Source organism: Papilio machaon, chromosome 29 (genome assembly GCF_912999745.1).
Source record: "Papilio machaon chromosome 29, ilPapMach1.1, whole genome shotgun sequence".
Taxonomy (NCBI): Eukaryota; Metazoa; Arthropoda; class Insecta; order Lepidoptera; family Papilionidae; genus Papilio; species Papilio machaon.
The window spans coordinates 1,831,772-1,856,970 of record NC_060014.1 but is presented as its reverse complement, the minus strand read 5'-3'; the positions used below and the strand labels follow the sequence as shown (position 1 = coordinate 1,856,970).

At 38.3% G+C, this 25,199-nt stretch overlaps 4 protein-coding genes and 1 pseudogene across 4 annotated transcripts; 3 read left to right on the top strand and 2 right to left on the bottom strand.

The window, feature by feature from the left end:
* Window positions 1–334: 334 nt before the first annotated feature.
* On the top strand, window positions 335–2,616 carry LOC123722758 (annotated as a pseudogene).
* On the bottom strand, window positions 661–3,226 carry LOC123722760. The gene is made up of 2 exons (XM_045685413.1): window positions 2,566–3,226; window positions 661–1,485 (listed from the first exon to the last, which is right to left on the bottom strand). The coding sequence occupies exons 1-2, from the start codon at window positions 2,890–2,892 to the stop codon at window positions 877–879; spliced, it is 936 nt and encodes a 311-aa protein (XP_045541369.1). The 5' UTR covers window positions 2,893–3,226; the 3' UTR covers window positions 661–876.
* Window positions 3,227–9,073: 5,847 nt separating this feature from the next.
* LOC106712866 (jerky protein homolog-like) lies at window positions 9,074–10,543 on the bottom strand. Its single transcript, XM_045685200.1, has 2 exons — window positions 9,547–10,543; window positions 9,074–9,426 (listed from the first exon to the last, which is right to left on the bottom strand). The coding sequence occupies exons 1-2, from the start codon at window positions 10,541–10,543 to the stop codon at window positions 9,074–9,076; spliced, it is 1,350 nt and encodes a 449-aa protein (XP_045541156.1).
* A 6,277-nt stretch (window positions 10,544–16,820) lies between these two features.
* Window positions 16,821–20,784, top strand: LOC123722714. Its single transcript, XM_045685199.1, has 4 exons — window positions 16,821–17,793; window positions 17,830–18,389; window positions 18,449–19,061; window positions 20,456–20,784. The coding sequence occupies exons 1-4, from the start codon at window positions 16,821–16,823 to the stop codon at window positions 20,782–20,784; spliced, it is 2,475 nt and encodes an 824-aa protein (XP_045541155.1).
* Window positions 20,785–22,186: 1,402 nt separating this feature from the next.
* LOC106711559 lies at window positions 22,187–24,862 on the top strand. Its single transcript, XM_045685257.1, has 3 exons — window positions 22,187–22,747; window positions 23,759–23,855; window positions 24,182–24,862. Exons 1-3 carry the CDS (start codon window positions 22,564–22,566, stop codon window positions 24,819–24,821), a joined length of 921 nt encoding a protein of 306 aa, XP_045541213.1. The 5' UTR covers window positions 22,187–22,563; the 3' UTR covers window positions 24,822–24,862.
* The last annotated feature ends 337 nt before the right edge of the window (window positions 24,863–25,199 follow it).

Here is a 25,199-nt window from a genome sequence, read left to right as displayed (position 1 = left end):
AATATATATTTTTTTAATTTCTACCAATTTTTGTGTAATTTCCAAAATACGAGACCTTTTCATAAATTCATAAATTCCGATTTTTCCTACTGTTACGTTCAGACGTCATTAACTTAAGAAATAATTAATGTATTTCAATAAAAATGACATCAAATTAAAGCTGACATCTTTAGCTTTCGAATGACATATCATATTTACAATTGACATTTGTCGTTTTAATAAAATCAATGCATAAGGGCGCCGTCAAGGAGTGAGTCGATTTGGTTGCTCGCGAGTGTAGTATTGGCTCGCAGTTTGGTTTCGCCTTCTGAGGGCTGAGGACGTCTACACGAAAATGGAAGAAGATTTGCTCATTGGAATAGCTTTTATTTTTTTGTTTAAAAAAGAAGAAAAAGCGCTCTTATTGGATGCGCCAAACGCTAAAAGCTAGAGGAAAATATAGTGCCACAGACTATCTCAAGGATTTAGGTATTGATGGTTGCTTAAAAGATTTTATAAGAATGAACAGTTCCGAATTTGAATATCTACAAAATTTAATTGGGGCAAAAATAGGCAAACGAGACACTACATTTAGAAAATCTGTAAGTGTGACGGAAAGACTTGCGGTAACGTTAAGATTTTTGGCAACTGGTAGCAGTTATAAAAGTCTTGGAAATGTGTTCAAGTTGTCAGACCAAGTGATATCTATTATCGTACCAGAAGTGTGCGAGGCTCTCAATGAGGTTTTAAAGGAATACATACAGGTAAGTCAAACAACATTTTTAATTATTTTTTTATTTACTTTTAATATGATCTAATCTAATCATACTTTAGGTAGGTACCTATCTTACCTTACTAATAATTTTTTTAATACTTAACAAACCAAACATGTATTTTTTAATTTTTGATTGATTCCAACAAATCGTTTAATGATTGGGTCGAATCTTGGCTTGATTCCGATAAATTAGACGGACTCTGTGTTCTTGCGCTGGTACGAGTATGTGTCCTGGAGTTATCCGAAGAACTGGTTTCAAATGAAGCCGAGGGACTCGGTGCGGTGTAGTATCCTCTCGAGCTACAGTCAGCATTATTTTCCGAAAAAGTGGATAGATTTGGTTCAGAGTTGTATCCCCAGGAACTACTAGCGGTTGGGTCTGTAAAGGTTGTTGGAAAATCATATTGTCCCATTGTCGCATTGTACAAAATATTGTTAATGTGATGTTGAGCAGTATTCTTAGCATGACTGTTTTTTATTTGTTTCAGTTTCATCGAGACATACTCTCCAAATGCGTCATTTTCATCCCTGCTTTTTCTAGATTCGTACATTCTTTGTAAAATATTTACAGCTTCTTGTTGTGTTGGATCTTGTTCTACTTCAGGCCGTCTTCTTTTCCGAAATGGTTTTGGGGTGGCGAAAGGCGTGCCCGTAGTTTCATCAGTGACAGTATTTCCTGTTTCGTTCAAACTGAGAGTGTTTTCTGAAGCAATTCTGTTTTCTTCGTTACCCTGAAAGAATAGAACTAAACGATAATTTCAAGTTATAGGCGCGTCAAATTAGCTAAAATTGTAAAAAAATCTATAACCGCGATTTTCTTTTTCTATTACTTAACAACCCTTAACTGAAATCATATTTTTTTACAGTGTATTCTATTAATATTTCATACTTAATAAAAATATCCAATAAAATTTGTTAGAATAACGAGTTATAAATTTATTTTTCGCGCCTATTTCTTAATCTTCTATTTTTGTTCCAGATACCAACAACACCTCAAGAGTGGCTACACGTGGCAAATTCATTTGAAGAAAAATGGAATTTCCCAAATTGCTTAGGAAGTATCGATGGAAAGCACGTAGCCATACAAAAGCCAATTGATAGCGGCAGTGAATATTACAACTATAAAGGATTTTACAGCGTTGTACTTTTAGCGATAGTGGACGCAGAATACAACTTTCTGTACGTGAATATTGGCTGCCAAGGACGCATAAGTGATGGCGGAGTTTTCGCAAACACAAAATTTCGAAATAAAATTAACGACAATAGTTTAAAAATACCCAGTGACAGCTCACTACCAGGCAGAAACAAACCTCTTCCTTATGTGTTCGTAACAGATGATGCGTTCCCTTTACAAAAACACTTATTAAAACCTTTTCCAGGACCACAGGATAGCAATTCTAAGGAAAAAATCTTCAGTTATAGACTGAGTCGTGCGAGGAGAACAGTAGAGAACGCATTTGGGATTTTGTCAGCCAGATTTAGAGTTTTACGAACTACAATATTATTAGATCCAGAAAAAACTACTACTTTAATTATGACATGCGTGCTACTGCATAATTTTATAAGAAAAACTGAATCGAGCATGATTTACGCTCCATCTCAATACTATGATGGAGATGACATAGTAACTGGTACACGTATCGATGGACAATGGAGATTAGAACAGCAGCAATTAACACCACTTGAAGCATGTGAATCCCTGACAGATGATGGGAAAGAAATAAGAAAAGAATTCGCAGAATATTTTTCAAATGAAGGGTTTTTGGACTGGGCATCTAAATATTATTAAAAGACGTTAAAATAAAACTCACCTGCAACCCTCCATCGACAGTTAAACTTGGAATATTTTTGCCTTTAAGGAACATGAGTTTTTTAAATGCAAACCATTTACTTGACTCATTAGCTCCTGCACCAGATTTATTAGATTTACATTCTCGGTTAAATTGACCTACGAGTGATCGAATCTTTTTTTCAATTACTTTTTTATCCATATTAAATTCACTGGCAATTTCCATCCAAGCATCGTGTTTTTTATTTCGGTCTTTGTAGCTCTCTGACATCGTGTTCCATAGTACTTCTCTTGCTTGAAACATTTCAATCAGTTTGTAAACATCATCGTTATTCCAATTACCGGACATATTTTATTGCTTGGCGCACGCGCAACCACTAATACACACGCACAGCGATGCACGCTGACACAAAGGAACTGACAAGCGAGACACCACGCGCAGCGACCTGCGTACTCTAACCCCCACCGCACCGCACCGCCTATCCCGCCATCACCCTTATAAAATGTTTACAAACAAAAGATAACACATGTTTTATTTTGTTATAATTTGTTTTGTTATAAAATGTTTACTAACATTACTAAACATTTTCTAACATGAAAATTTATTTGTGATTAAATGTTTGCTAACAAATGTTTACTAACGTTATTAAACATTTTCTAACGGCAATGTGGGAGCACCATTAAGCTGAGACACCGGGTGGACGAGTTTTTTAAAAACCAAATTCAGGGACTACTGTCCCTTAGCTGTGTTGTGAGAGAACTGACTTTATTAAACAGAAATACATCTTATACTCGTAATTTTATTTTTTTTTGTCGCTATATTCCTCTAACATGATGGTCAGAGACTTTTTATATCTATGTTCTCTTGCATTCCAGTTCTCGCTTGTTTACCTCTCGCACTTGCATTCCGCATACTTTATCTTTCTTGCTTTCATCATCTTTCATTCTTTTCGGTTGGGATTACCGAATTCTAACTATGCTACTTTATCTATTTTTATTTTATTTTTGTTTTGGGTATAATAAACAGTCAGATGCTTTTATTTTACATTAAATCTTACTTCTAACTTAATCTATCTTATTCTAACATTTACTTATCTTATTTCTAATTTCTAACTATTTACATTCTTATTTGTTAATTTATTTCTATGTTGTGGTGTCAGTAGTGTGTATAATATCTGGTGAGTAGTTCTCTCTAAATATGTAGGCATATTTACAAGGAAGACCCACAAATTGCATTTTATATTCTAATCTGCCACATTATCGGTACCATCATTTTTATTTCTTTTATAATCCTCTTTGCAATTCTCTTACAATACTCTATGAAATCATCTCTCATTAATTTATTTTCTAAAATTTTTCTTATTGGTCGTAGTCAGGTTTGTATATTTTCTTTGGGACGCCTTTAGCAATGATACTGCGTTTTTGATCTGGCTATGTTGTCCCATTTTTGTTTGATAGGACATTCACTACTGAATGCATTGTGGTTTATATTATCTTGTTTTGCATCCTGGCAATTGCAGCATGTTGGCGGGAGTTCTTCGTTCCATCTTGTGCATTGCTGTCTCATGTGCGGCCCGCCACAATGGCTGCATTTCTCTGATTCCTCTTTACAGAACCTTTTACCATGGCCGTACCCCAAGCACTTGGAGCACTGCACCAATGGTGATTGGTCAGCTACTTTTATCTTCTGCAGGTCAATGTGTACTGCACCCGCTTCGATCATCAAGTTCTACAGTTTGGGTGAGACTCTAAGTATGATGTGGTTAGTGAGTGGATTCCTGGCTCTTTTTTTGAAGGCTATTTCAATCTTGTCCTGTTCCTTTTCTAATTCCTTAAAGATGTTCTTGTTTTGTGTTCTGAGTCCCTCTATTGTGTCATCGTCTGTGTTCTTTGTTAATACTCCTTTGAGTATTACCAATGGATCCTTGTTTTTCATTTCTTCCACTATCAGTTCTTTTTCATTTTCAAGTTTTTCTTTTAATTTTCTGCGTTCTTCTATTGTATTACATCCTATTATAATTTTGCGGTCTTTAGCTTTCCTTATTTTTTCTATTTTTATATCTCCTTCCTTGGCTTTGACAGTTTCTCTGATTTTATTTAGAATTTCCTCTCCTGTTTCTTGTGTATCTTTGGATGTAATCTTTATGGAGTGCAGTGCTGGCTCTCTTGTTTTTCTCGCTGTGTTTGATGCTGCCACGGCTGCGTATGTCCTGTTGTTGTTGTGTTCGGTGTTGTGGTTTTTTATTAGGTTAAGTAAGTCGTCTAGTTTGTCTAATTTGTTTAGGTTACTTAATTCGTCTAATTTATTTAAATTTTTTAGATTATCTGATATGTTTAGGTTGTCTAAGGCGTCTAATTTATTTAATTTTTCCAATTTTTCTAGTTTTTCTAAATTGTTGCTGATTGTATCTGTTTTGGTAAGTTCTCTTCTTAAGATTTCCATTTTTCTATAATTGTTTTTTAGTAGCTGAGAATTTTCTTCCATTTTTTGTAAGAGTTTTTCTTCAATTGTTTTTTCGGAGGAGGATGGGGAGGGGGGGATGGTGTTATTGAAACTTGTGTCCATCAGTGATTTTTCTTTTTCTATTTCTCTTATTTTGTTGGCTACTGATCCTATTTCCCTGTCAGATTCCCTTATGATTAAGAACAGGTTTTGTAAACATATATGGAGTCCCATTTTGATATCTTTTTTAATATTTTTAGCATTACTTAGATATATCATAGCTTTGCGGTGTATGTCCCTAGCCTCCCCTGATTTTTGACTATTCCTTGTGAGTATTTCATCTATTGGTAGTGGTTTTACCGACGGTTTGTGTGTACTTGGTGATACTGTGCACTCCAATTTATAATATTCGTCTTCACTGTCAGAATTAGACATGTTTAAATTCTAAAAATAGAAACACAGCTTACGAAAATACAAAGATAACTTTAAATAAGTTCGGTGAGTAATTCACTAGGGTGATGAAAATTTTAATGTCTATCTTATCTGTTACTCTAAGTTACTACTATTTCAAGATTTAATTCTAAGTTTACACAAGTTTTTAATTTACAAGTAGCAATTTTTAAAAGAGAAATATCTTAACTAAGTAAATGTTGCTATTTTCTAATTTTATTAAGATTATATATAATTATCACTAATGGGTGGTATCCTAATATCCGTGGAAGTTTATTTAAAAATTCCAGTTATCTTATCTCGTTAAATTTCTGGAAACACTTAGGTGAGTGACACACTACAGTGTTACATTTAATGTTTATGAAATTTTAATTTTATAGTTTTTGTTTGTTTTATTTTATATTAGTTTCTAAAGTTATTGTTACCTACTAATTATATAAATTTAAATTAAATGATAATTGTTATTAATTACGTTACTTTCTAAACTAATTTCTAAATTAATTTACTAATTATAATGATACAGTTTCTATATCTATTTATATGATTAAAATTATATTATTGTGACTTATTTGGTAAGTAAAATAATTTCTAAAATAATTGCTAATCTATTACTATTCACTGTAGTGGGTGACGACCCTTATGTTTCAACCTCGGAGTCCGCTGTTTCGACTTCTTGACACTAGAGGTCGCTATTTTTAGTTTACAATTTAACGTATAGACGTTAAATTTAGAATTTATTATGCCAGCAACACACAACAGTACTAAAATTGATATAATATTTTTAAGATTTCTTTGCTTATTTTATTCTAGACTAATTAATTAAGTGGTTAATGTTATGTTTCTAACTTTAGATCTGGACGTTGGTACTTATTAATTTTACAGTTTTAATACTTTAACAATGTAACAGACTTTTAATTTTTTTTTTAACTATTTTTAATGTTTTACAGTTTTGTTGATCACTAATAGTTAGATTCTATTGTTATACTAATTTACAACTGGAATAAGAGAAAATAAAGATAATTGTAATAAAAAGTATAAGTTAAAATTATATTCATTCTTCTCACGTGTGTTGCTGTTCTTATGTCTTGTCCTTGGTATGTATGTTTCAGCTCTCCGTCGATAGATGTCGCTGTCGTGTCGTGAGATGAAATTTTTGTTTTTTGCTGTTTATTTGTATTTATTTGCTGTAAACTACACTTTTACTATTGTTTTTAGATTACCTGGACTGAGTTGAAATCGTGGGTATATGTCGCAGCACTCTCCACTCACTAGTTTTTGAATGATATGTGATCGAAGTTTAAACTGTTTATAAAATTTTCTTTTTAACCGGGAAAAATCCAATTTATGCACCACAAGGAGGAGCTCCTCTCGCCGAACAAAATGATGTATTAAAACACATATGTCGTCGATCTTATTGTTGAGATAATTAGTTTCGAAATTTTTATCCTTAACGGTTTTTAGTTTTTTCACTGTCACTCCTCACTGGGTTGCTGGATTGCAAAATTTTGCACTGTCTTGTCCGTGGCACCAAGACGAATCCGGTGATATATAATTATACACTATTTTAACACTTTTTTCTACAACTTTGAATTTTTATTCAACGGAGCCGCGCAACGCGATGCGTTCGCTGTGGCAGTTCGTTCGCGACTCACTCGTATACTAGCTTAACTTAAGATGTGGGTGATCCATTGACAAAGGACTATCAATGTTATCCCGCGAACAGAATACTAATTCTTATGATGCGTGTGACCTTATCGTTCCTATTACTTCCTTATCTCTTCCTGTTGTTTGTTAAAGACCCCTATAGTCCGGATTTTTTTACGAAAGAGTACCTTGTAATCCGACAAATTACATATCTAATGACAAGAATCTATATATTATACGTACATATGTATGTACTTTGAAGTACAAATCAGACTTAATTTATGTAAGTCGAATTTAGTAAATTTAATAACAATTGAGAGCTTACGTTTTATTATAAAATTAAGCATAAATGCACATACAGTAGCGCTCAAAAGTATTTTGACAAATACATTTAATAGTTTAATTAAAAGTAAATATGAAACACAATAATCATTTATTTATTTTTTTTAACACTTTTTGAATAAACTACAAAATGGTGTCAAAGTGGTCCTTATTCGTAATAAAAAAAAGTTTAATTTTTTAAATATTAGGAAAATGGTGGCTCAAAAGTATTTTGACATTTTTGAAAAAACATTAATTTAATGCCTAATTATAATTTACAGTAAAAAATATATTAGTATTTAGTAGCATATCCCTTGGCCTTTATGACAGCCTTGCATCGCTCCGGCATTGAGTCGATTAATTTTTGTAATCGACTTATTGGAATTTTTATCCCACTCATTTTTTAGAGTTTCAAACAAAACGTTTTTATTCGAATAATTTTGGGTTTTAACTCTACGTTTTAATTCTTCTCAGAGATTTTCAATGTCGGATGAGGATTCAAGTCGGGACTTTGACTTGGCCATTTAAGAACTTTAACTTTTTCACGATTTAATAAGTCACTAATATGTTTTGATCTGTGTTTGGGATCATTGTCTTGTTGAAAATACCACTTAGCTGACATGTGATGTTTAGCATATGGTAACATCTGAGACTTTAATATTTTTGCATACATGAACCGATCCATTTTTCCTTCTATTCGAACTAATGGTCCAACTCCAGACCGTGAAAAACATCCCCAAACCATCACACTACCACCTCCATGTTTAACTGTGGGTATTTGATACCGATAATCATATTTTTTGTTTACTGGACGCCGAATGTACTTGATACCATCAGATGACATTAAATTAAATTTACTTTCGTCACTCCATAAAACTTTAGACCACTCTAAACTTGACCACGATATATGCCGTTTCGCGAACTCAAGACGAGACTTCCTATTTTTTTTCGATATTAAAGGTTTTTTAGCCGGTCTTCGGCCATGTAACCGTAGGACCTTTAAGCGTCGTTTGACAGTAGAAACATGAATATCTACGTTATATTTTTCTTTTAATTCATTTTTTATCATTACAGCGGACATCCGTATATCATTTGCTGATAACTTTTTTATAATATGATCGATGTAAAAAGAAGTTTTTCTTGGACGGCCTGTTCGAGGCTTACTTTCGACGGTTTTTCGTTTGTTATAAACTTTATTCCATAAGCTAACTAATTGTCGAGACACTTTAAACAAACGAGCAACTTCTGTTTGTTTCAATCCTTGTTTTAATGCATTTATAACGGCTTTTTTGAAATCACTAGAATATTCCTTGCACTTAGGCATATTGAAGTAACCACAAAAAGTAAATTTACGTAAAAATAAAAACTAAGGAACAAGTAATCTGCGAGAGTTTGTCAAGTCAAATGCATGTCAAAATACTTTTGAACTCACGGTAAGTCAAATACGTTCGGCGGCGCGGCGTGTAAACAAACAAGTTGTAATTTGATATGCTTAAATAGTCGCAGTTACACTACTCTACATTATACTCAAGACATTTTCCGATGGGCTTTTATTTTATAAAAAATATAAAAAAAAATTATGTTGTCAAAATACTTTTGAGCGCTACTGTACATATCTACCAAAATAATCAAGAATTATTAATCAAAATCATGTAGTGAATACTATATCAAATTATGAAGCTTTGAAATATTCATCAATTTTTTTTTGTTTAAGGTTGTTATAACGCGTGATCAGAGCTTTGTCCCTCAGTCTTCTCAAAAGTAAAAGCTCGTTGTAGGATGTACCATTCTCTTCAGCCCATTGTAAACCTAGCTCAAAAGCGTTAACTGCGTCTTGATCTGTGACTTGTGGAGCAGTTGCAATCACGTCGTCGTTATCTTCCTGATCGTTTGTTGTATTATTAGAAACCTCTTTTGTAATATCTTCGTCAGACATTTCAAGACAAATATTTTCTTCTTTATCCATTCCACGGCACCAGACTTCCAAATCTTCCGGACTTATCTGTGTTTCAGTAGCGACTTGTTCTATAATTTCCGAAGTTACACTGATTTGTGGATCGTTGCTGGGAGTGGTGATTATATCTGACCAGAACTTTTTCCAAGACGATTTAATAGTTGATGACGGTAACGCACTTCACGACTGACTAAGAGCAAAAACCAAGTCTTTCATATTAAATTCTTTTAAAGTTTTTTCTATTGGTTGGTCTTTTGATACGGCTCTCAAAAGTAGGTTCTTTTTATAGTCTTGCTTAACAAACTGAATGATGATGTCCATTGGTTGAATCAGTGCAGTGCAATTTGGCGGAAGAAACATCGCAGTGATGCATTTATTCTCAGTTGTCAGTTCTTCTTCAGACGGATGACCGGGAGCGTTATCAAGAAGCAACAACGCTTTTTGAGGAAAATTATGATCTTTTAACCATTTTCTAACTTCAGGTACGAAGCATTCATCAAACCACTTTTTGAAAAGGTCTTTTGTCATCCATGCACTTTTTTGTCCGTAATAGTGTACAGGTAAATCAATGTTTTTGAATGCCCTTGGTTTATTAGATTTCCCAATGACCACCATCTTAAGCGCGTGTGTACCTGCAGCATTAGCACATGGTAGTATGGTTACACGCTCTTTACTCACTTTTCGTCCAGGTACGTCTTTTTCGTTACAAGAAACGAAAGTTTTGTTAGGCATCACACGCCAAAAAAGCCCTGATTCGTCTGCATTGTACACCTGTGACGGGTCAAGATTTAAATCGTTCACCTTTTGCAAAAATCTTAATTTAAAGGGCTCTATGCAGGTGGCATCGTTAGAAAGTTTATCTCCTGTAATAGTCATTAAACGTATGCCATGACGACTTTTAAAACGTTCTAGCCATCCTTTGCTGGCCACAAAATCATCTTTTTTTGTTATTTCCTTATAAACTTGGGTAAGTACGTGATCCGGGTCTATTTTTCTGAGCACAGGGAACGCGGGCACGACGTCCGGGAAGACGATCTTGGTTGTCAAGGCAGTTTCCACGTCCATGTAGCGCCCGTTCCATACCTCAAGCGATTCCAATCGGAGTTGCCGCTTGACGTATGAAACGGGACACTTGTCGTAGTTAGGTTTGGTCTTCAAGTCGCGCGCCGGTTGCCGTACCGTGTGCATCGCTTCCGTGTCGCTCCGCGTTTAAAAATCGTTAAATGTGGTAAAAAGTGAGGTGATATACTTGTGTTATACATCGGGAGATGCGCTTCGGCGAGACCGCTAGTGGTATATAATACATAGTGGGCAGAGACCAAATTAGTTAAGTTTTTTAGTGTTTAGTGTTGTAACGGTCGTTTTGGGCGTGGCACTTTTTCGACAAAGTTCAAAAAGTGCTTCGATTTCGTCGTGCAATATACCGGGAGATGCGTCTCAGTGAGACAAATCGACCGGTATAGTTTTTAGTGTGGATATAGACCAAATTAGTTACGTTTTTAGTGTTTAGTGTTGTAACGGTCGTTTTGGGCGTGGCACTTTTTCAACAAAGTACAAAAAGTGCTTCGATTTCGTTGTGCAATATACCGGGAGATGCGTCTCAGTGAGACAAATCGACCGGTATAGTTTTTAGTGTGGACAGAGACCAAATTAGTTTAGTTTTTAGTGTTTAAGTGCGTCTTTTAGTGTTGTAGAACTTTACACATGAAGAGTACAAACGCTATGAGCGACAAAAACAAAGCGACTTACGACATGGGGGAGGACACCTCCATGTCGGATTACACCTGTTCAGAGGATTTCAGAATTTACCATTGATGAAAAAATTTTACCATTATCTCTAAATAAGCCATCTCCTAAAGCCTACCGCTTGCTTAGTCAAATATGTGTAATGCCAAGTCGAAGAACATTGCAGAATTTGCTGCAAATAATTGATTTATTGCCTGGCATCAATGAAAATATTTTCAAACACCTAGAAAACAAAGTGTCGAAAATGCCAAACAAACAAAAATTTTGTTCCATATTGTTTGATGAAATGTCAATAGGAACTAATTTGCATTATGACAGGGCACATGACTGTATTACAGGCTTTGTTGACAATGGTAGTAAACGAGAATTAATATTTGCAGACCATGTACTTGTGTGGGGAACCACTCCGAATACCAGCGAAAATAATATCACGGAAGCAAAGCCGCGGTATGGATTATATTCCTAAACCTGTTGGGTTTGCTGTATTTGAATTTTACATGTTTGCTATCGACGCAGCTCACCGGCCGCCGCGGCGTGCCGGCAATCGCAATCTAATGTCTAAGCTGACCGCACGCCTGTCAACCGTGCGCCCGCGCCGCGTAAACACTGTCCCAAAACGAACTAATCATTTTTGTATATTTTGTAACTTTTATTATTAAAATTGTGTGATTAAAAAGTGCTGTGGAAGTTACGTTTTTTATTACTAAGACTCCCACACCACACTTGTATTTATGGTGAGAGGCATTGTCAAAAAATCCAAACAGCCAATAGTCTATAGTTTTTGTTCAGGTACAACCAATACAGCAGAAAAAAAAAGTAACTAAAATTTCAAATCCAAAATGTAATCGAAAAAGTTCAAAACATAGGCCTCAAAAATATAAATAAATAGTTAAAATAAAAGTACTTAATTTACATAATAACTACCTACTTAGATAAAATATTAAAAGAACAATAAGCCACTAACACTAAGACATACAAAAAACTGTACTTTTACTTCACAGCATTATATTAACGTAATATACCAGATAAATATAGATACTTTACTGCAGACCGGCAATTTCATACGTTAACAAACATCTAATAGTTACAGTAGCTAATTCTTAAATTAGCTACTGTCACTATCAGATGTTTGTTCATCATTACCAGGAGTGCAATTCACAAACTGGATATCATTTGTTGGTGCTCTAAATTCCAGCGATTCTTCATCGGTATCAGTGTGTACTGGACATGGGGAATATATATAAATGTCTTCGTCTTCGTCGTCGCTATCAGCACTTGCAGCGTTTTCTGTAGTCAAGCGATTTCTTTTTTTATTCTGTATGTGTGCTTGTGTATTGAAAGATCGTTCTGTCGCGGCCGAAGTACATGGTGCTGAAAGTATGCGTATTGCAACTTTACTTAAATTTGTTGAAGAACATATTCCTTTCCACCAAGTTAAGGGGCTTACTTCGTTGACGCTCTTCCAGATAAAAGGTTTTCGCCAAAATCCTTCCTTTGCCTTATACGCAGCCAACTCTGCCATTACTTCTAGATTCAAAAAACATGCTATTTCGTTAATAAAATCCATTGCTTCTAGTTCGTCGTCTTGATTTAACTAATTTCCTTGAGTCTTTGTATCCAGCATATAGGCGGCTAAATGCAATGGCTTCACGCAGTCTTTTATTCTTTTCTCCACTGAAAGAATTTGGTTTTTGGCTTCATTTTCAAGAATAGTTATATTAGGTAATATGTAACTTATTTTAGATTTCATATCCTTGAATGTCATTAATTTGTTGGATTCTAGCTTAAAAATAGGTTCTGTTATAGATTCAAGAACAGATATGCATTGGTCTTCGTAGTTCCAAAAGTTGTCATTTAGTAGAGCTGCTTTAATATCTTTTGACATGACCGTATTCTCTTCTATGGCTAACACCAAGAGAGCCGCTTTTGAAGTTTTGAGACTTTTTAAAGATGTAGTAACTTACCCATCTTGTTCAACATGGTAGCTTTAGTTTTTCTCCCGATATCTTTTCTTTGATAATTTGCTGCAATCTTGATGCTAGCACCTGTGATCTTTTTATACATTTGATTACATCTATACATATTTTGATAAAACTATTAAATCCTTCACATTTTAAAATGTCGTGAATCAATAAATTTATACTGTGTGCTGCACAGTTTAAAAGTACGATGTGTGGTATCACTTCTTTGACTAATTGCAAAGCCTTTTGAATATTTTTAGCATTGTCACCAATAATAACAACAATTTTTTCTTCGCCGTATGCTCTTATAACTTTTAGTATTTCATACCGTAGGTAATCACTCGTGTGCCGATTCTGCTGAGTATTTAAACTCTCGATAAAGAAAGATTCTGGCTTTGAAATTATAAAATGAATTACTCCTTCATTATTTATGTTACTCCATCCGTCCAACTGGAGAAGCAAGTAACAAGTAGTAGTCATCCACGTGTGCATCCGCAAACATACCTGATGCGCTACAGTACCGCGGGAGCCCTAACAACATCCTGAAAGCATTATTATATTGCACTCGGAGAGCATTGTATGCCCGCCGCGTATATCCAACCCACAGGGCACAGGTATATAAGGACTGGCAAAACGCCTTGAACAAGGTTACCTTAACCTGTGCGGTACAACGGTAGAACCTGCGGGCCAGCATATTGCAGCGGACAGCCAACGCTCTCCGTTCCCTTTCAATATCTGCATCGTCTTTAAGGTGCTCAGTTACAATATGGCCAAGGTATTTAAACTCCGTAACCCTCTTCAATTGAACACCTCCGAGCGTTACAGGTGGCACATAATTAGGTTTTTTCTTTGCTGCCTTAAAGACGAGCTGTTCACTTTTTTAACATTATATCGGAGCCCGTGAGATTCAGCGTACCTCTCACAGATGGACAACAACCACCGGAGAGCAGCGATCGATGGGCTCAATAGCACCATGTCGTCAGCGTAACTGATGCTGTTCACACAGTGACCATCAATCGAGCAGCCGACACGTGTGCTACTGAGTGCCTCGATCAGCTCATTAATATACAGGTTGAAAAGCGCCGGTGAGGTTAAATCCCCCTGCCTCACCCCGCATTCCAACCTGTATTCCTCCGACAGTTACAAGTTTTTGACTTACTATATATAGATTGTGAATCAGGAGTAGATTGAGTAGGCGAATAGACCTGTAAATTAATTAATTAATTACGACAGGGTTTATTATTAAATATAAGATTGACCCGAGCCCCTGACAAATTATCAGAGTGTTCGGATTCCGTACGCCAGATAAGAAAACAGACCAGGCGGCTACTGACAGGGAGAAGTCGGTGACATCCCAAAGGGACCCGTCACCTCCAAAAAATGGGAGACAGGGAAGGCCGACCAAACAGGAAAGCCAACCTGTTCTCCGGTTAAGACACAGGAGGCAGAGGAAGTAAATAGGAAAGCGACTACCAGTAAAGAGTTTCAAAAGGTCGTACGGAAAGTATTAGCAGATGTAGAACAAAGCCCACCGAGATATAAGGACAGGCTGACGGAAGCAAGAGCTTGCGTAACTAAAGCTAAAATTAATTTAGGACAGTCAAGGAATATTAAAAACGAGATTAAACAGGAAGTTATGAACGCGATAGATAGGCTATTTTATAATTAGAGAACTGGACAGTAAGAAGAATAAGAAAGTGAGGAAGATAAGGAAAAGGAGAAAGAAAGGAAAGAACCAGAGAAGGACGGAGTAATGAAACAAATATGATTAGTAAAATAGAAGAACATGCAATTCTGTTAAAGGAAAGTAGCGCCCAGATAAAGGAACTAAATTCAACATTGGAGAAATATCACGAAGTCCATGAACAACAACGATATAGCTATGCGAGCGTTGTGAAGCAGGGAAAAAGACAGACGGAACAGACCGCATTACATTCGGTAGTGGTAACCGCGAAAAGTGAAACGGAAACGGGGGAAGAAATTTTAAACAGAATAAGGACAGTAGTAAAGGCAAAGGAAGGAGAATCCGGAATCAGTGGAAAGAATTAGAAAAGCTAAAGACAGGAAGGTGATTGTGGGGTGTAGGACGGAAAAAGAAAGAAATATACTTAAGGAAAGGTTGAAAAATGCGGAAAATCACTTGAATGTACAAGATATACAAAACAAGGACCCCTTGGTCATTCTGCGGGATGTCTTTACATATAACAGCGACGAGGATGTAATTACGGCATTGAAAAACCAAAACAAAAATATATTCAAGGACATAGAGGAAAAAGATATAGACAGAGTTGAATTTTTGTATAAGAAGAGAGCAAGGAACCCGCACGCCAACCGCATTTGGAAAAGGATAACAGAAGAAGGCAAAGTGCAAATAGACTTGCAAAGGATAAGGGCAGAAGATCAGTCCCCCCTTACGCAATGTTCACTTTGCCTAGCTTACGGACACCCGAAGCGATTGTGTAAGGAGACGATTGAGAAATGCTCCCATTGTGGGGGACCACACCAGAAAAGTGAGTGTGCGGATTGGCGTGCTGGTTCAATGCCCTCGTGCTGTAATTGCAAACAGGCTAAATCGGATAAGGTAGACCATAATGCGTTCAGCCAGGAGTGCCCGGTGCGCATGCGATGGGACTCGATAGCGAGATCCTCAATATCGTATTGCTAAAGGCGCACCGGGCACTCCGGGTGGGACGGCTGGCAGAGCCCACCAATATCGCGCTCTTCAGATCAACTTGCAACGCAGCCAAACTGCAATGGCAGAGCTAATAACAGAGGCAGCTGCAAGGAAACTAACTTTCGCCATGGTGCAGGAACCATACACCGGCCGGATAGGGGAGGTGAAACAGTATAGTGGCGGACTAGATACGAAGAGCGTGATATTGGGGGGGGTGTCAATGCTTGGAATAGCTGGTGGGGGAGTCGCGAGACAAACAAAAGGGGTGAAGAGGTGGCGGCATTGTTTGACCAGCTGGAGCTCCATCAACTAAACAGGGGATCCGAACCCACATTTGACGTTCTTCGCGGAAACAGAAGGTATACTAGCTGCGTTGACGTAACAACTTGCTCGACGACTCTTCTAGGACGGGTTGAATCGTGGCGCGTGGAGAGTAATACGATAAACTCTGATCACAAGGCAATATCGTTTGTACTCAATTTAGAAAAATCTCAAGGAATTGATATAGAGCGAACTACTAGAATCTATACAACTAAAAAAGCAAATTGGACTGAATTTAGGGAAAAGCTTATTGAAAAGTGGGAGGGAGAAAATATAAACGAAAGGGAAATTAGTAAGATAGATAATAAAAATGATTTGGATGCATTAATACAAAATTATACAAAATGTATAGAGGAAATTTGCGGGGATACTTTTAAAAAATTACCGAAGAGGAAGAAAATGATATTGCCTTGGTGGACAGAGGAACTTGAAAAAGAAGGAGGTGTTGGCGATGAAGCGCAGGATCTCCTGCGCAGCCTCGATACGTAGAAGTTGGGTCGTCGAACAATACCTGCAAAAGAAAAAAGAATATGAGCTAGAGGTAAGAGCAGCCCAAACAGCAAGCTGGAAAGCCTTCTGTGACCGCCAAGATGGAGAGTCAATTTGGGACTGCATTTATAGGGTCTTGAACCGCACGGCAAGGAGGCAGGAGGACCTGCCCATCGTAAAAGATGGGCAGGCCTTGAATGGTGTGGAGTCGGCCAGGGTTCTTGCAGAGCAATTTTAGCTTGAGGATTTGGTAGCTGAGGATGGCGCGGAATACATGAATATACGCAAAAAAGCAGAGCAAGTGAACACTGGGTCGTATGCTGATCCATGCTATCGAGCGTTTACAGAAGGCGAACTCAAGTGGTCCGCGTCGTCCTTAAATCCGAAGAAGGCCCCTGGTATCGACGGCCTCAACGCCGATATTTGCCGAGCGGCGATAGTACTGAACCCGGGAATTTACCTGGCGCTAGCAAACAAGTGCCTTGAGCTCGCCCATTTTCCAGCGATATGGAAGGAAGCCGTTGTAGTCATTCTGCGGAAGCCGGGGAAGGCAGATTATACCCACCCAAAGTCTCTCCGGCCCATCGGGTTGTTGCCAATCCTGGGGAAAATATTAGAAAAAATGTTAGTCGCAAGAATTCATTGGCATATTCTGCCTCAGATAAGCCCCAGACAATATGGGTTCATGCCACAGCGCAGTACCGAAGACGCCCTCTATGACATGATGCGACACATTCACGATGGGCTTTCTAATAGGAAGCTCATGGTGCTTGTGTCGCTTGACATAGAGGGCGCCTTCAATAATGCGTGGTGGCCGGCCATAAAGTGTGGTCTGGTGGAAACTAAGTGCCCGGTGTACCTGAGGCGAATCATAGACAGTTACCTTAGTGACAGGAAGGTTCGCGTCAGGTACGCTGGAGCGGAGTACACAAGAACTACGAACAAAGGCTGTGTCCAGGGGTCAATTAGGGGTCCGACCCTCTGGAACGTGCTCCTTAACCCGCTCCTCAAAGACCTGGAAAAAGAGGGAAATTATTGTCATGCATTCGCCGACGACGTCGTCCTCATCTTCTCAGGGGACAGCGCCTACGACGTTGAACAGAGAGCGGCGGTTACCCTCGCCCGTGTGCATGAGTGGGGGGTCGGAAATAAACTAAACTTCGCGCCGCAAAAAACGCAGGCCATGCTTATAACGAGGAAGCTTAAGTACGACACCCCAGGCCTGCGCATGGGCGGGGTGGACATCGGTCTCTCTTGAGAAATTAAAATCCTCGGCCTCACAGTCGACGACAGGCTGACGTTTGGCGCGCACGTTGACAATGTGTGCCGCAAGGCGCAAAGTTTGTACGTTCGGCTGCAGAGTGCCGCGAAGCTCCAATGGGGGCTGAACCCGGAGGTGGTGAGGAGGATCTATACGGCGGTCGTGGAGCCGGTGATCATGTACGCAGCTAGTGCATGGTCACCGGCGGCAAGAAAGAAGTCAGTCCGGCAGAGGCTGAGCACGGTACAGAGGGGATTCGTGCAAAAAATTATCAAGGGGTACAGGACTGTCTCCCTTCACTCAGCACTGCTTCTTGCGGGGGTGCTTCCCTTGGACCTTAGGATCCAGGAAGCAGCCTCCTTATATGAAAATAAGAAAGGTCATTCCACACAAGTAGCAGGAGATAGGGAGGTGGAGGGGAGATCGCCCTGTACATCCCTAGCGCACCCAGCTGACAGGCCGGAGTTAGATTTCGTCTGTCTGGAAGACGGTGCAGAAATACCAGCAGAAATAGAAATTAAAATTTTTACGGATGGGAGCAAGATAGGGGGAAGGTTGAAGCCGCACTGTCGATATGGAACGGTGCGGTGGAAACCGGGTTCAAAAAACTAAAGTTAGAAAATTTCTGCACCGTCTTCCAGGCGGAGCTCCTGGCGATAAAAGAGGCGAGTAATTGGGCGAGGAAAGCACCTGCGCGAATCCACGGAATCTTTTCTGATTCCCGATCGGCTCTTCAGACCATTGCGAACCCCAATTCAGGCCACCCACTCGCCGAAGAGACAAGGGAGAATCTGAAAGAGATGAGAAAAGAAGGTGGAGATTTAAAATTCTATTGGGTACGTGCACATATAGGGACGACCGGCAACGAGAGGGCGGACACGTTGGCAAAGAAGGCTGCGTTAAAAGTTAAACGTAGACCCGATTATGCAAAATGTCCGGTTTCATTCGTCAAACGACAGATCCGACAGGAACCGGTTGACGAATGGAACCAGAGATATCAGGAAGGCGAAACAGCTCGCGTAACTAAAGTCTTATTTCCCAACGTGTCCAGCGCTCATGGTATAATTAAAAGTATACAAATGGATTACCTGACTGTCCAGGTGTTGACTGGGCATGGCGGGTTCTCGGAATACTTGTACCGCTTCAAGTGCAAGGAGAACCCGTCGTGTGCCTGTGATGATATGACAAACAAGGAGATCTTGCATTTGGTAACAGACTGTCCGATATTTACAAGGGAAAGATACGAAATTGAGAGTAAATATAACGAAAATATAAAAATTGAAAATTTAAGCAAAATTTTGGAAAATAAATTAATGAGAGACGATTTTATAGAGTATTGTAAAATGATTGTAAAGAAGGTTATAATTAGAAATTAAAGTAATGGTGCCGATAGAGTGGTAAATTAGAATAGGCGATGCCTTTTGTGGGTCTTCCTTGTATATATGCTTATCATTACAATATTTAAAATACATGTCAATTAGATCTCCTGTGCGTTCACCCCATATAATTTTATTTACATTACTAATATTAGGCGGAATAGTTGTGGGTCTAACCCTTTCAAGATTACATTCGACCTCCAATGGAAAATGATCTGACCAGAAAACATCGTAATGTATTTTTACATTTACTACTGTCCGCCACGCGGCCATCGTAGTTAAACAATGGTCGAGCCACGAACAGGTACTATGCGCATCGCTAGTATAAGTATATGATTGAGAGTCAATACCTAGTATCTCAATGTCCGCACATAGCCAATTCTGCTCCGCACAAAAGTTTAACATCTCATTCCCAAATAATTTGCCAGGGTGAGCATTAAAATCTCCTAACACATATATAGATTCAATATTTTCATTCTGAACTATAGCAGATATTTCGCTTAGACATTCAACAAATTCACATAAATTATCAATATATAGGTACATTAAAAAATAACATAGACTGGTCCGCGACAGACACTTTGATCGCGACAATACGCTCACTAACACAGGGGATCACAGACACCGATTGAAATGAATCATTTCTCCATAGAAGGCCTACGCCACCATAAGGACGGCCGCGCAATAACCCACTGCTAATGTCCATCGCCGATTTACCAAAATAAGAAAAGTCTTTGTTTATCAACCCCAACTCATGTACTTCAGTTGGTAACAGCCAGGTTTCTTGGAGAGCTATTATATCCATCTGCTAACTCAGTATCCGTATGCAATCCATAGATCTCTTTAGACTCTTACAGTTGAAACTCATAATTTTATGAGTCTTATTGTTATTTTTGTCCATTTTGAGTAATTAATTTCTGTTCATCCCTAGTTTTCCAATGGTTATTAAACTGTACATACCTGCGGTAAGATACACCACAAAGCCATAAATTCATTCAATTCATCCATAAATATCGATAATTTATCTTTTGGGATCATAAACTTGTAGCCTCCGTAATCTTTTTTAAATTTCATATTTACTTTCTCCAATTGCACATCAACACCGGTCTTGCTCATAATATAATTAGAAATATCTTCCGTCTGGCATTTCATATCAACATTATATATATAAAATGGTATTCTCGTATTTGCCGCTTTAAATGTATTGTAATGACTATCCGCTTTTCCCGTCATCGCAGTGAATCTGTTCTTATTACGCTTTCGTTGCACCAGGACCCAATCACCATTTTTGCAAATTTTCACATTACTTGCACTCGTACTCGAACCCGCTGTCTCCGAAGCCAGAGGCGCGCGCGCAGCCGCATCGGCATATGAGTTGTTGCCAGGCTGACTCACCTCAATTCTCGCCAGGCGCGATGCTATACGCGCAGGCGACACTGCAGAACGTTTATTTCCCGAGCCGGTTTCTCCGGTCAGCCGCTCAGTTGGACGCGAAAGTGAGAGATCGCAATTACATGCTCCCTTGCGTGCGAGCGAATCAGATGACAGTGAATGAGCACCCGGGCGTTGAGTTATTGAGTTGTCAATGCAAGAAGTATTAATGATATCCGTTGATTCGGTTTGAAATTCTTCCGTTGAAATATGCGGACGACCAATTTGATTAAAAACCATTTCTTTCGTAGCGTAATTTCCTTTTATAAGTAACACATTATCTTGCAGTTTAATAATGTCCCTTAACAATCTCGTGACATCTACATGATCAAATGAGACCGGGGGAAGACGTTGTAAGTCCCTTGCCACAAAAATAGGTACCAAGTCAGGGTCTGTTTCTTTGATCACACATAGAATATCTTCCATGTCTCGCTTATTTTTTCCTTCACCTTTCCTATTTACTTTTCGAGAAGTAGTTGTACAGACTCGAAAAGTAATTTTTTTGCCTGTGTGATTTCATCCGTCGTGAACGCAGTAGAACACAGACGAAGTATACTGTCTTCGTCCATTACATCAGCTTTATTTTGCACAAAAGCCAATAGCTCACAAATAACTATGTTACATTTATTACACTTCACGATATCCATATTGATGGACTGACCACGCGGATCACCTGTACGTGCGCACACGGCAACGACCGCGCGATGACTCCCCTGACTATAAGAGGACGAATTTTATACAATTTATCAAAACTTACATCTTCTCTACTTGGTTGCTGATTATTATCGTTCAAATGCAGTCTCTAAAATTTTCTTGAAGCGTTTTACTGGCATAACTTCAGCTATTTCATTCACACGAAATCCAGGATCCGATGACCAATATAAATCGATGTTTGGAAGAATATGATAACCCATTATAATGAGAATGCCTAAAAAAGCACTAATTTCCTGTGTGTCAACAGGCTGCCAATTTTTATATTTTGCTGCTCCGCATACAAGTTTGTCTGAGTAACAATCAAATCGAAGACTTAATCACTAAAAAACTTTTTGAAATGCGCTACTGAACGTGCTGTCCTATTCAATAAATACCGAGGTTTTATTGTCACCTTATCAAATTCATCGGGATCTGGTCTGGATGTCCAAAAAACCTTCCCCCATGACTCATCTTCACATTCAGATTCATCAGTCAATTCTTGTTCTAAGGGTGATGACGACTGTACCATCAAAGGCTCTTCTGGCTTCTAGTTATTTAATTGTGAACATAGTGCTATTGTAGATGTACCTGACTCGGAACAACTGTTAGGGGTAGTATTCAAATGAGTGGGAGAATTTTGTAAAAGGTCACTTAAATCATCAGGTGGTTCAAGTAACCGTTGTATTGTTTTCACGTTGAACTCTTCTGCCTCATCAGACTCAAATCCGTCTTCTGAGCCATCATCGGGTATGTCCAATATCTGCTCAATATCATTTTCATTCAAATAGCGTTGGTGGTAAATATATCACCTCTGCCTTAAAAAGGGTTAAACGTGTTGCGACGTGATTTCAAGGACGGCACGTGTAAAGCATCGTTCACACGGCGTCGAGTGTTTCTCTACCGAATCGGTTTTTTGCAGGATTCGGTTTAGTGGCATAAGTATTTCAATGAAGGAGTTCACACATGCATTCGGTTTCAAGACACGACAAAAAAGCCGAATCTTGCTGAAGTTGACATCCGATTTTGCGACTACAAACCGATCCGGCGATACTGCAAAATGCAGATCCGATACAGTGGTATAGGGCATTCAATACATGCGTTCATACGATACACGCAGGGGTAGATTCGGTTTTTTGTCGGATCTTGAAACCGAATGCGTCGCACAAGCTGGGAAGGAGGGGTGGGCGGGAGGGACACACTGCACGTGCGCTTGCCAGTCGCCTGTTCTTTTCGCCCGCTTTGACTGACCGCTCGCTATGACGACGAAAAATATAAACGTTGAAAATTTAATTTCTCTTGTCCAAAATCGGCCAGTTTTATGGGACAAAACTCTCGAAATATACAAGGATAAAAACTTGAGAACTGCTGGCTGGCGAGAAATATGTATAAATTTGAATGAAGATTTTGAAGAAATGGAGGAGAAAAACAGGCAGGATTATGGTAAGTTTGTAATTTTTTAAAGTAAACAGGTTAAGTATTTGTACATTAGCAGTGTGTTACAAAATTAACGTTAGATTGATTCGTCTTGCCAAGGCACAGCTCCTGCTGTAGAAATAAAATAATTTGTGAATTCAGATCGTATAACATTAGCACATCGTCCACCTCGTGTACTATTTTGTTCATTGGCTGCATCTGTGAACACGTTAACCACTGATGATACATTGCTTGTTGTTTCTATGTTCGACTGTACACCTTCCATATCTATTATAAAATTATGAAGTACAGTGCAAGCCTTTACAATCGATATTGCTGTGCTGGTATCAACATCCAGTGGACGATGAAATATTTGCCACTTGTTAGCTAATATCCCAAAGGCGCACTCAACATAGCGTCGAGCTCTGGTTAATCTGTAGTTATATATTCTTTTGTTTCTATCCAAATGGTTTCCGCCGTATAAGGTCTCATCAAATGTTGATGCAAGCCAAAACCTTCATCGCCTATTACTACAAACGGAATCGATAAATCGGAATCGTTTGTCAGTGGACATGCTGCCGGTAATTGCAAATCACCATCTATTAGTTTTTTCCAAAAAGTACACTCCTTGAATATTGTCGAATCGCATTCTTTTCCATACGAGCCCACACAGATGTATGTAAATTTATAATATGAATCAACCACTGCTAATAATACGATGGAAAAGAAATCTTTGTAATTCATAAACATGGAACCACTGTTGTTTGGCTTTTTTATCCTAATATGTTTACCGTCCACTGCACCAATGCAATGGGGAAAGTTTGCTCTAGTATTAAATCCATTGGCGATATATTCCCAGTCAGATATTGTGTTGGGTAATGTCATAAACTCCCCATGCAAATTGTTCCAAATAGCATTCGTTACTTCCTTAATAATGTTACTGATCGTAGACACTCCGACTCGGTAGGCGTAATGTAAATCCTTGTATGAACACCCAGAAGCCATATATCTGCAAGTAAATTTAATTATATTTTTCAGCTAAATCGATCGTAAAGAAGTGGACTAATATTAGAGACAGCTGGATGAGGAGTATTAATGAGAAAAAGAAATCAAAAAAATCAGGATCGTCTGCGACATGCGTAGAGCGTCGGTGGCTCAGGGGTTAAGCACCTTGACTTGCAATCTGCAGGTCTTGGGTTCGAATCCCGCCATGTACCAATGTGTTTTTCGATTTTCGATTTACATATGTACATTTATCCGACGTTCTTACGGTGAAGGAAAACATCGTGATGCAACCTGCACATATCTGAGAAGAAATTCAATGATATGTGTGAAGTCAACCAACCCGCACTTGGCCAGCGTGGTTGACTATGGCCTAGTCACCCCTAACTTGGGGTAGGCTCCGAGCCCCTCAGTGGGGACGTATAGTGAGCTGATGATGATGATGATGATGTCTGCGACATGTCCGAGAGCCTACGTTTATCATCGTCAAATGTTGTTCTTAAAAAAAATTGTGTCGCCAGCTGACACACATGATAGTGCAACTATTGTTACACCAAACCCAGCAGACGATAGTACAGCCGCTACAGTTACATCAGATGTTACCCATGACAGTGCGATGGCTCTGGACAATTTATTCGGTGAAGATGTCGCAAATAATCAAGATGCTACAGATGAAAGTCAACAAGAAAGTAATAATGAAAATTTAGTAGGTGGTTCGAAAAGAAAAAAAAGCAGACCATCGAGGCAGAATTTAAACGTGTTTGATAAGAAAATGAGTGAGTTTATAGATTATCAAATGGAATGCAAGAAGAAAGAAGAAATGAAAGAAGACCGTAATTTGTTTTTCTTTAAAAGTCTACTTCCATCATTGGCAACGCTAAACGATAATCAAACATTAGAATTTCAATCAGGCGTCTTAAATTTATTGCAAAATATAAAGAACCGAAATGAATGGTCTCCTGCACACTCATCAACATACAACTATCAACCAAATGTGGCACAATCACAAGGCTATTTTACATCGCAGTACCAAGCATCACCAGAGTCTCAAAGTATTCAATCGAATGCTTCTGATTTACCAGACTTTCATAATATGTAGTTGGGAAACTTCAAACTGTGTACCTACCAAGCGATTGTCTATAATATCTTAATCATATTTTTAATAAATAATTTAATTATAATAAAATACAGTATTTCAATCTTACCTTATACATATCGCTAATTTTTCTTCTGGTCTAATGCTTTTCCTCATATTTGTATCACGCTTTTTCAAATCTTTTTCCACTTTTTTCAAAAGATTATCAAATGTAGGTATAGTCATTCTAAAGTAGTTAAAAAAAATTTGTGGATCATTTCTTAACTGCTGCATTAGAGTTGTAAAGGCACCAACTGTTGATCTTCTTTGTACTATTGGGTTTAACCACAATCTTTTTCTACGACGCTGACGGCGATAATACCAGTATAGTATAGCAAGACT

Coding starts and splice junctions, on each gene's coding strand:
- LOC106711559 (XM_045685257.1), top strand. CDS start 22,564: ATGACGACGAAAAATATAAACGTTGAAAATTTAATTTCTCTTGTCCAA. Junction 22,748..23,758: donor GAAAAACAGGCAGGATTATG/GTAAGTTTGTAA, acceptor TATATTTTTCAG/CTAAATCGATCGTAAAGAAG. Junction 23,856..24,181: donor AAATCAGGATCGTCTGCGAC/ATGCGTAGAGCG, acceptor GATGTCTGCGAC/ATGTCCGAGAGCCTACGTTT.
- LOC123722760 (XM_045685413.1), bottom strand. CDS start 2,892: ATGTCCGGTAATTGGAATAACGATGATGTTTACAAACTGATTGAAATG. Junction 1,486..2,565: donor CTGTCGATGGAGGGTTGCAG/GTGAGTTTTATT, acceptor CTATTCTTTCAG/GGTAACGAAGAAAACAGAAT.
- LOC106712866 (XM_045685200.1), bottom strand. CDS start 10,543: ATGCACACGGTACGGCAACCGGCGCGCGACTTGAAGACCAAACCTAAC. Junction 9,427..9,546: donor AGACTTGGTTTTTGCTCTTA/GTCAGTCGTGAA, acceptor CGGAAATTATAG/AACAAGTCGCTACTGAAACA.
- LOC123722714 (XM_045685199.1), top strand. CDS start 16,821: ATGAATATACGCAAAAAAGCAGAGCAAGTGAACACTGGGTCGTATGCT. Junction 17,794..17,829: donor CATGGGCGGGGTGGACATCG/GTCTCTCTTGAG, acceptor TCGGCCTCACAG/TCGACGACAGGCTGACGTTT. Junction 19,062..20,455: donor GGAAAGATACGAAATTGAGA/GTAAATATAACG, acceptor TCGTTGCACCAG/GACCCAATCACCATTTTTGC.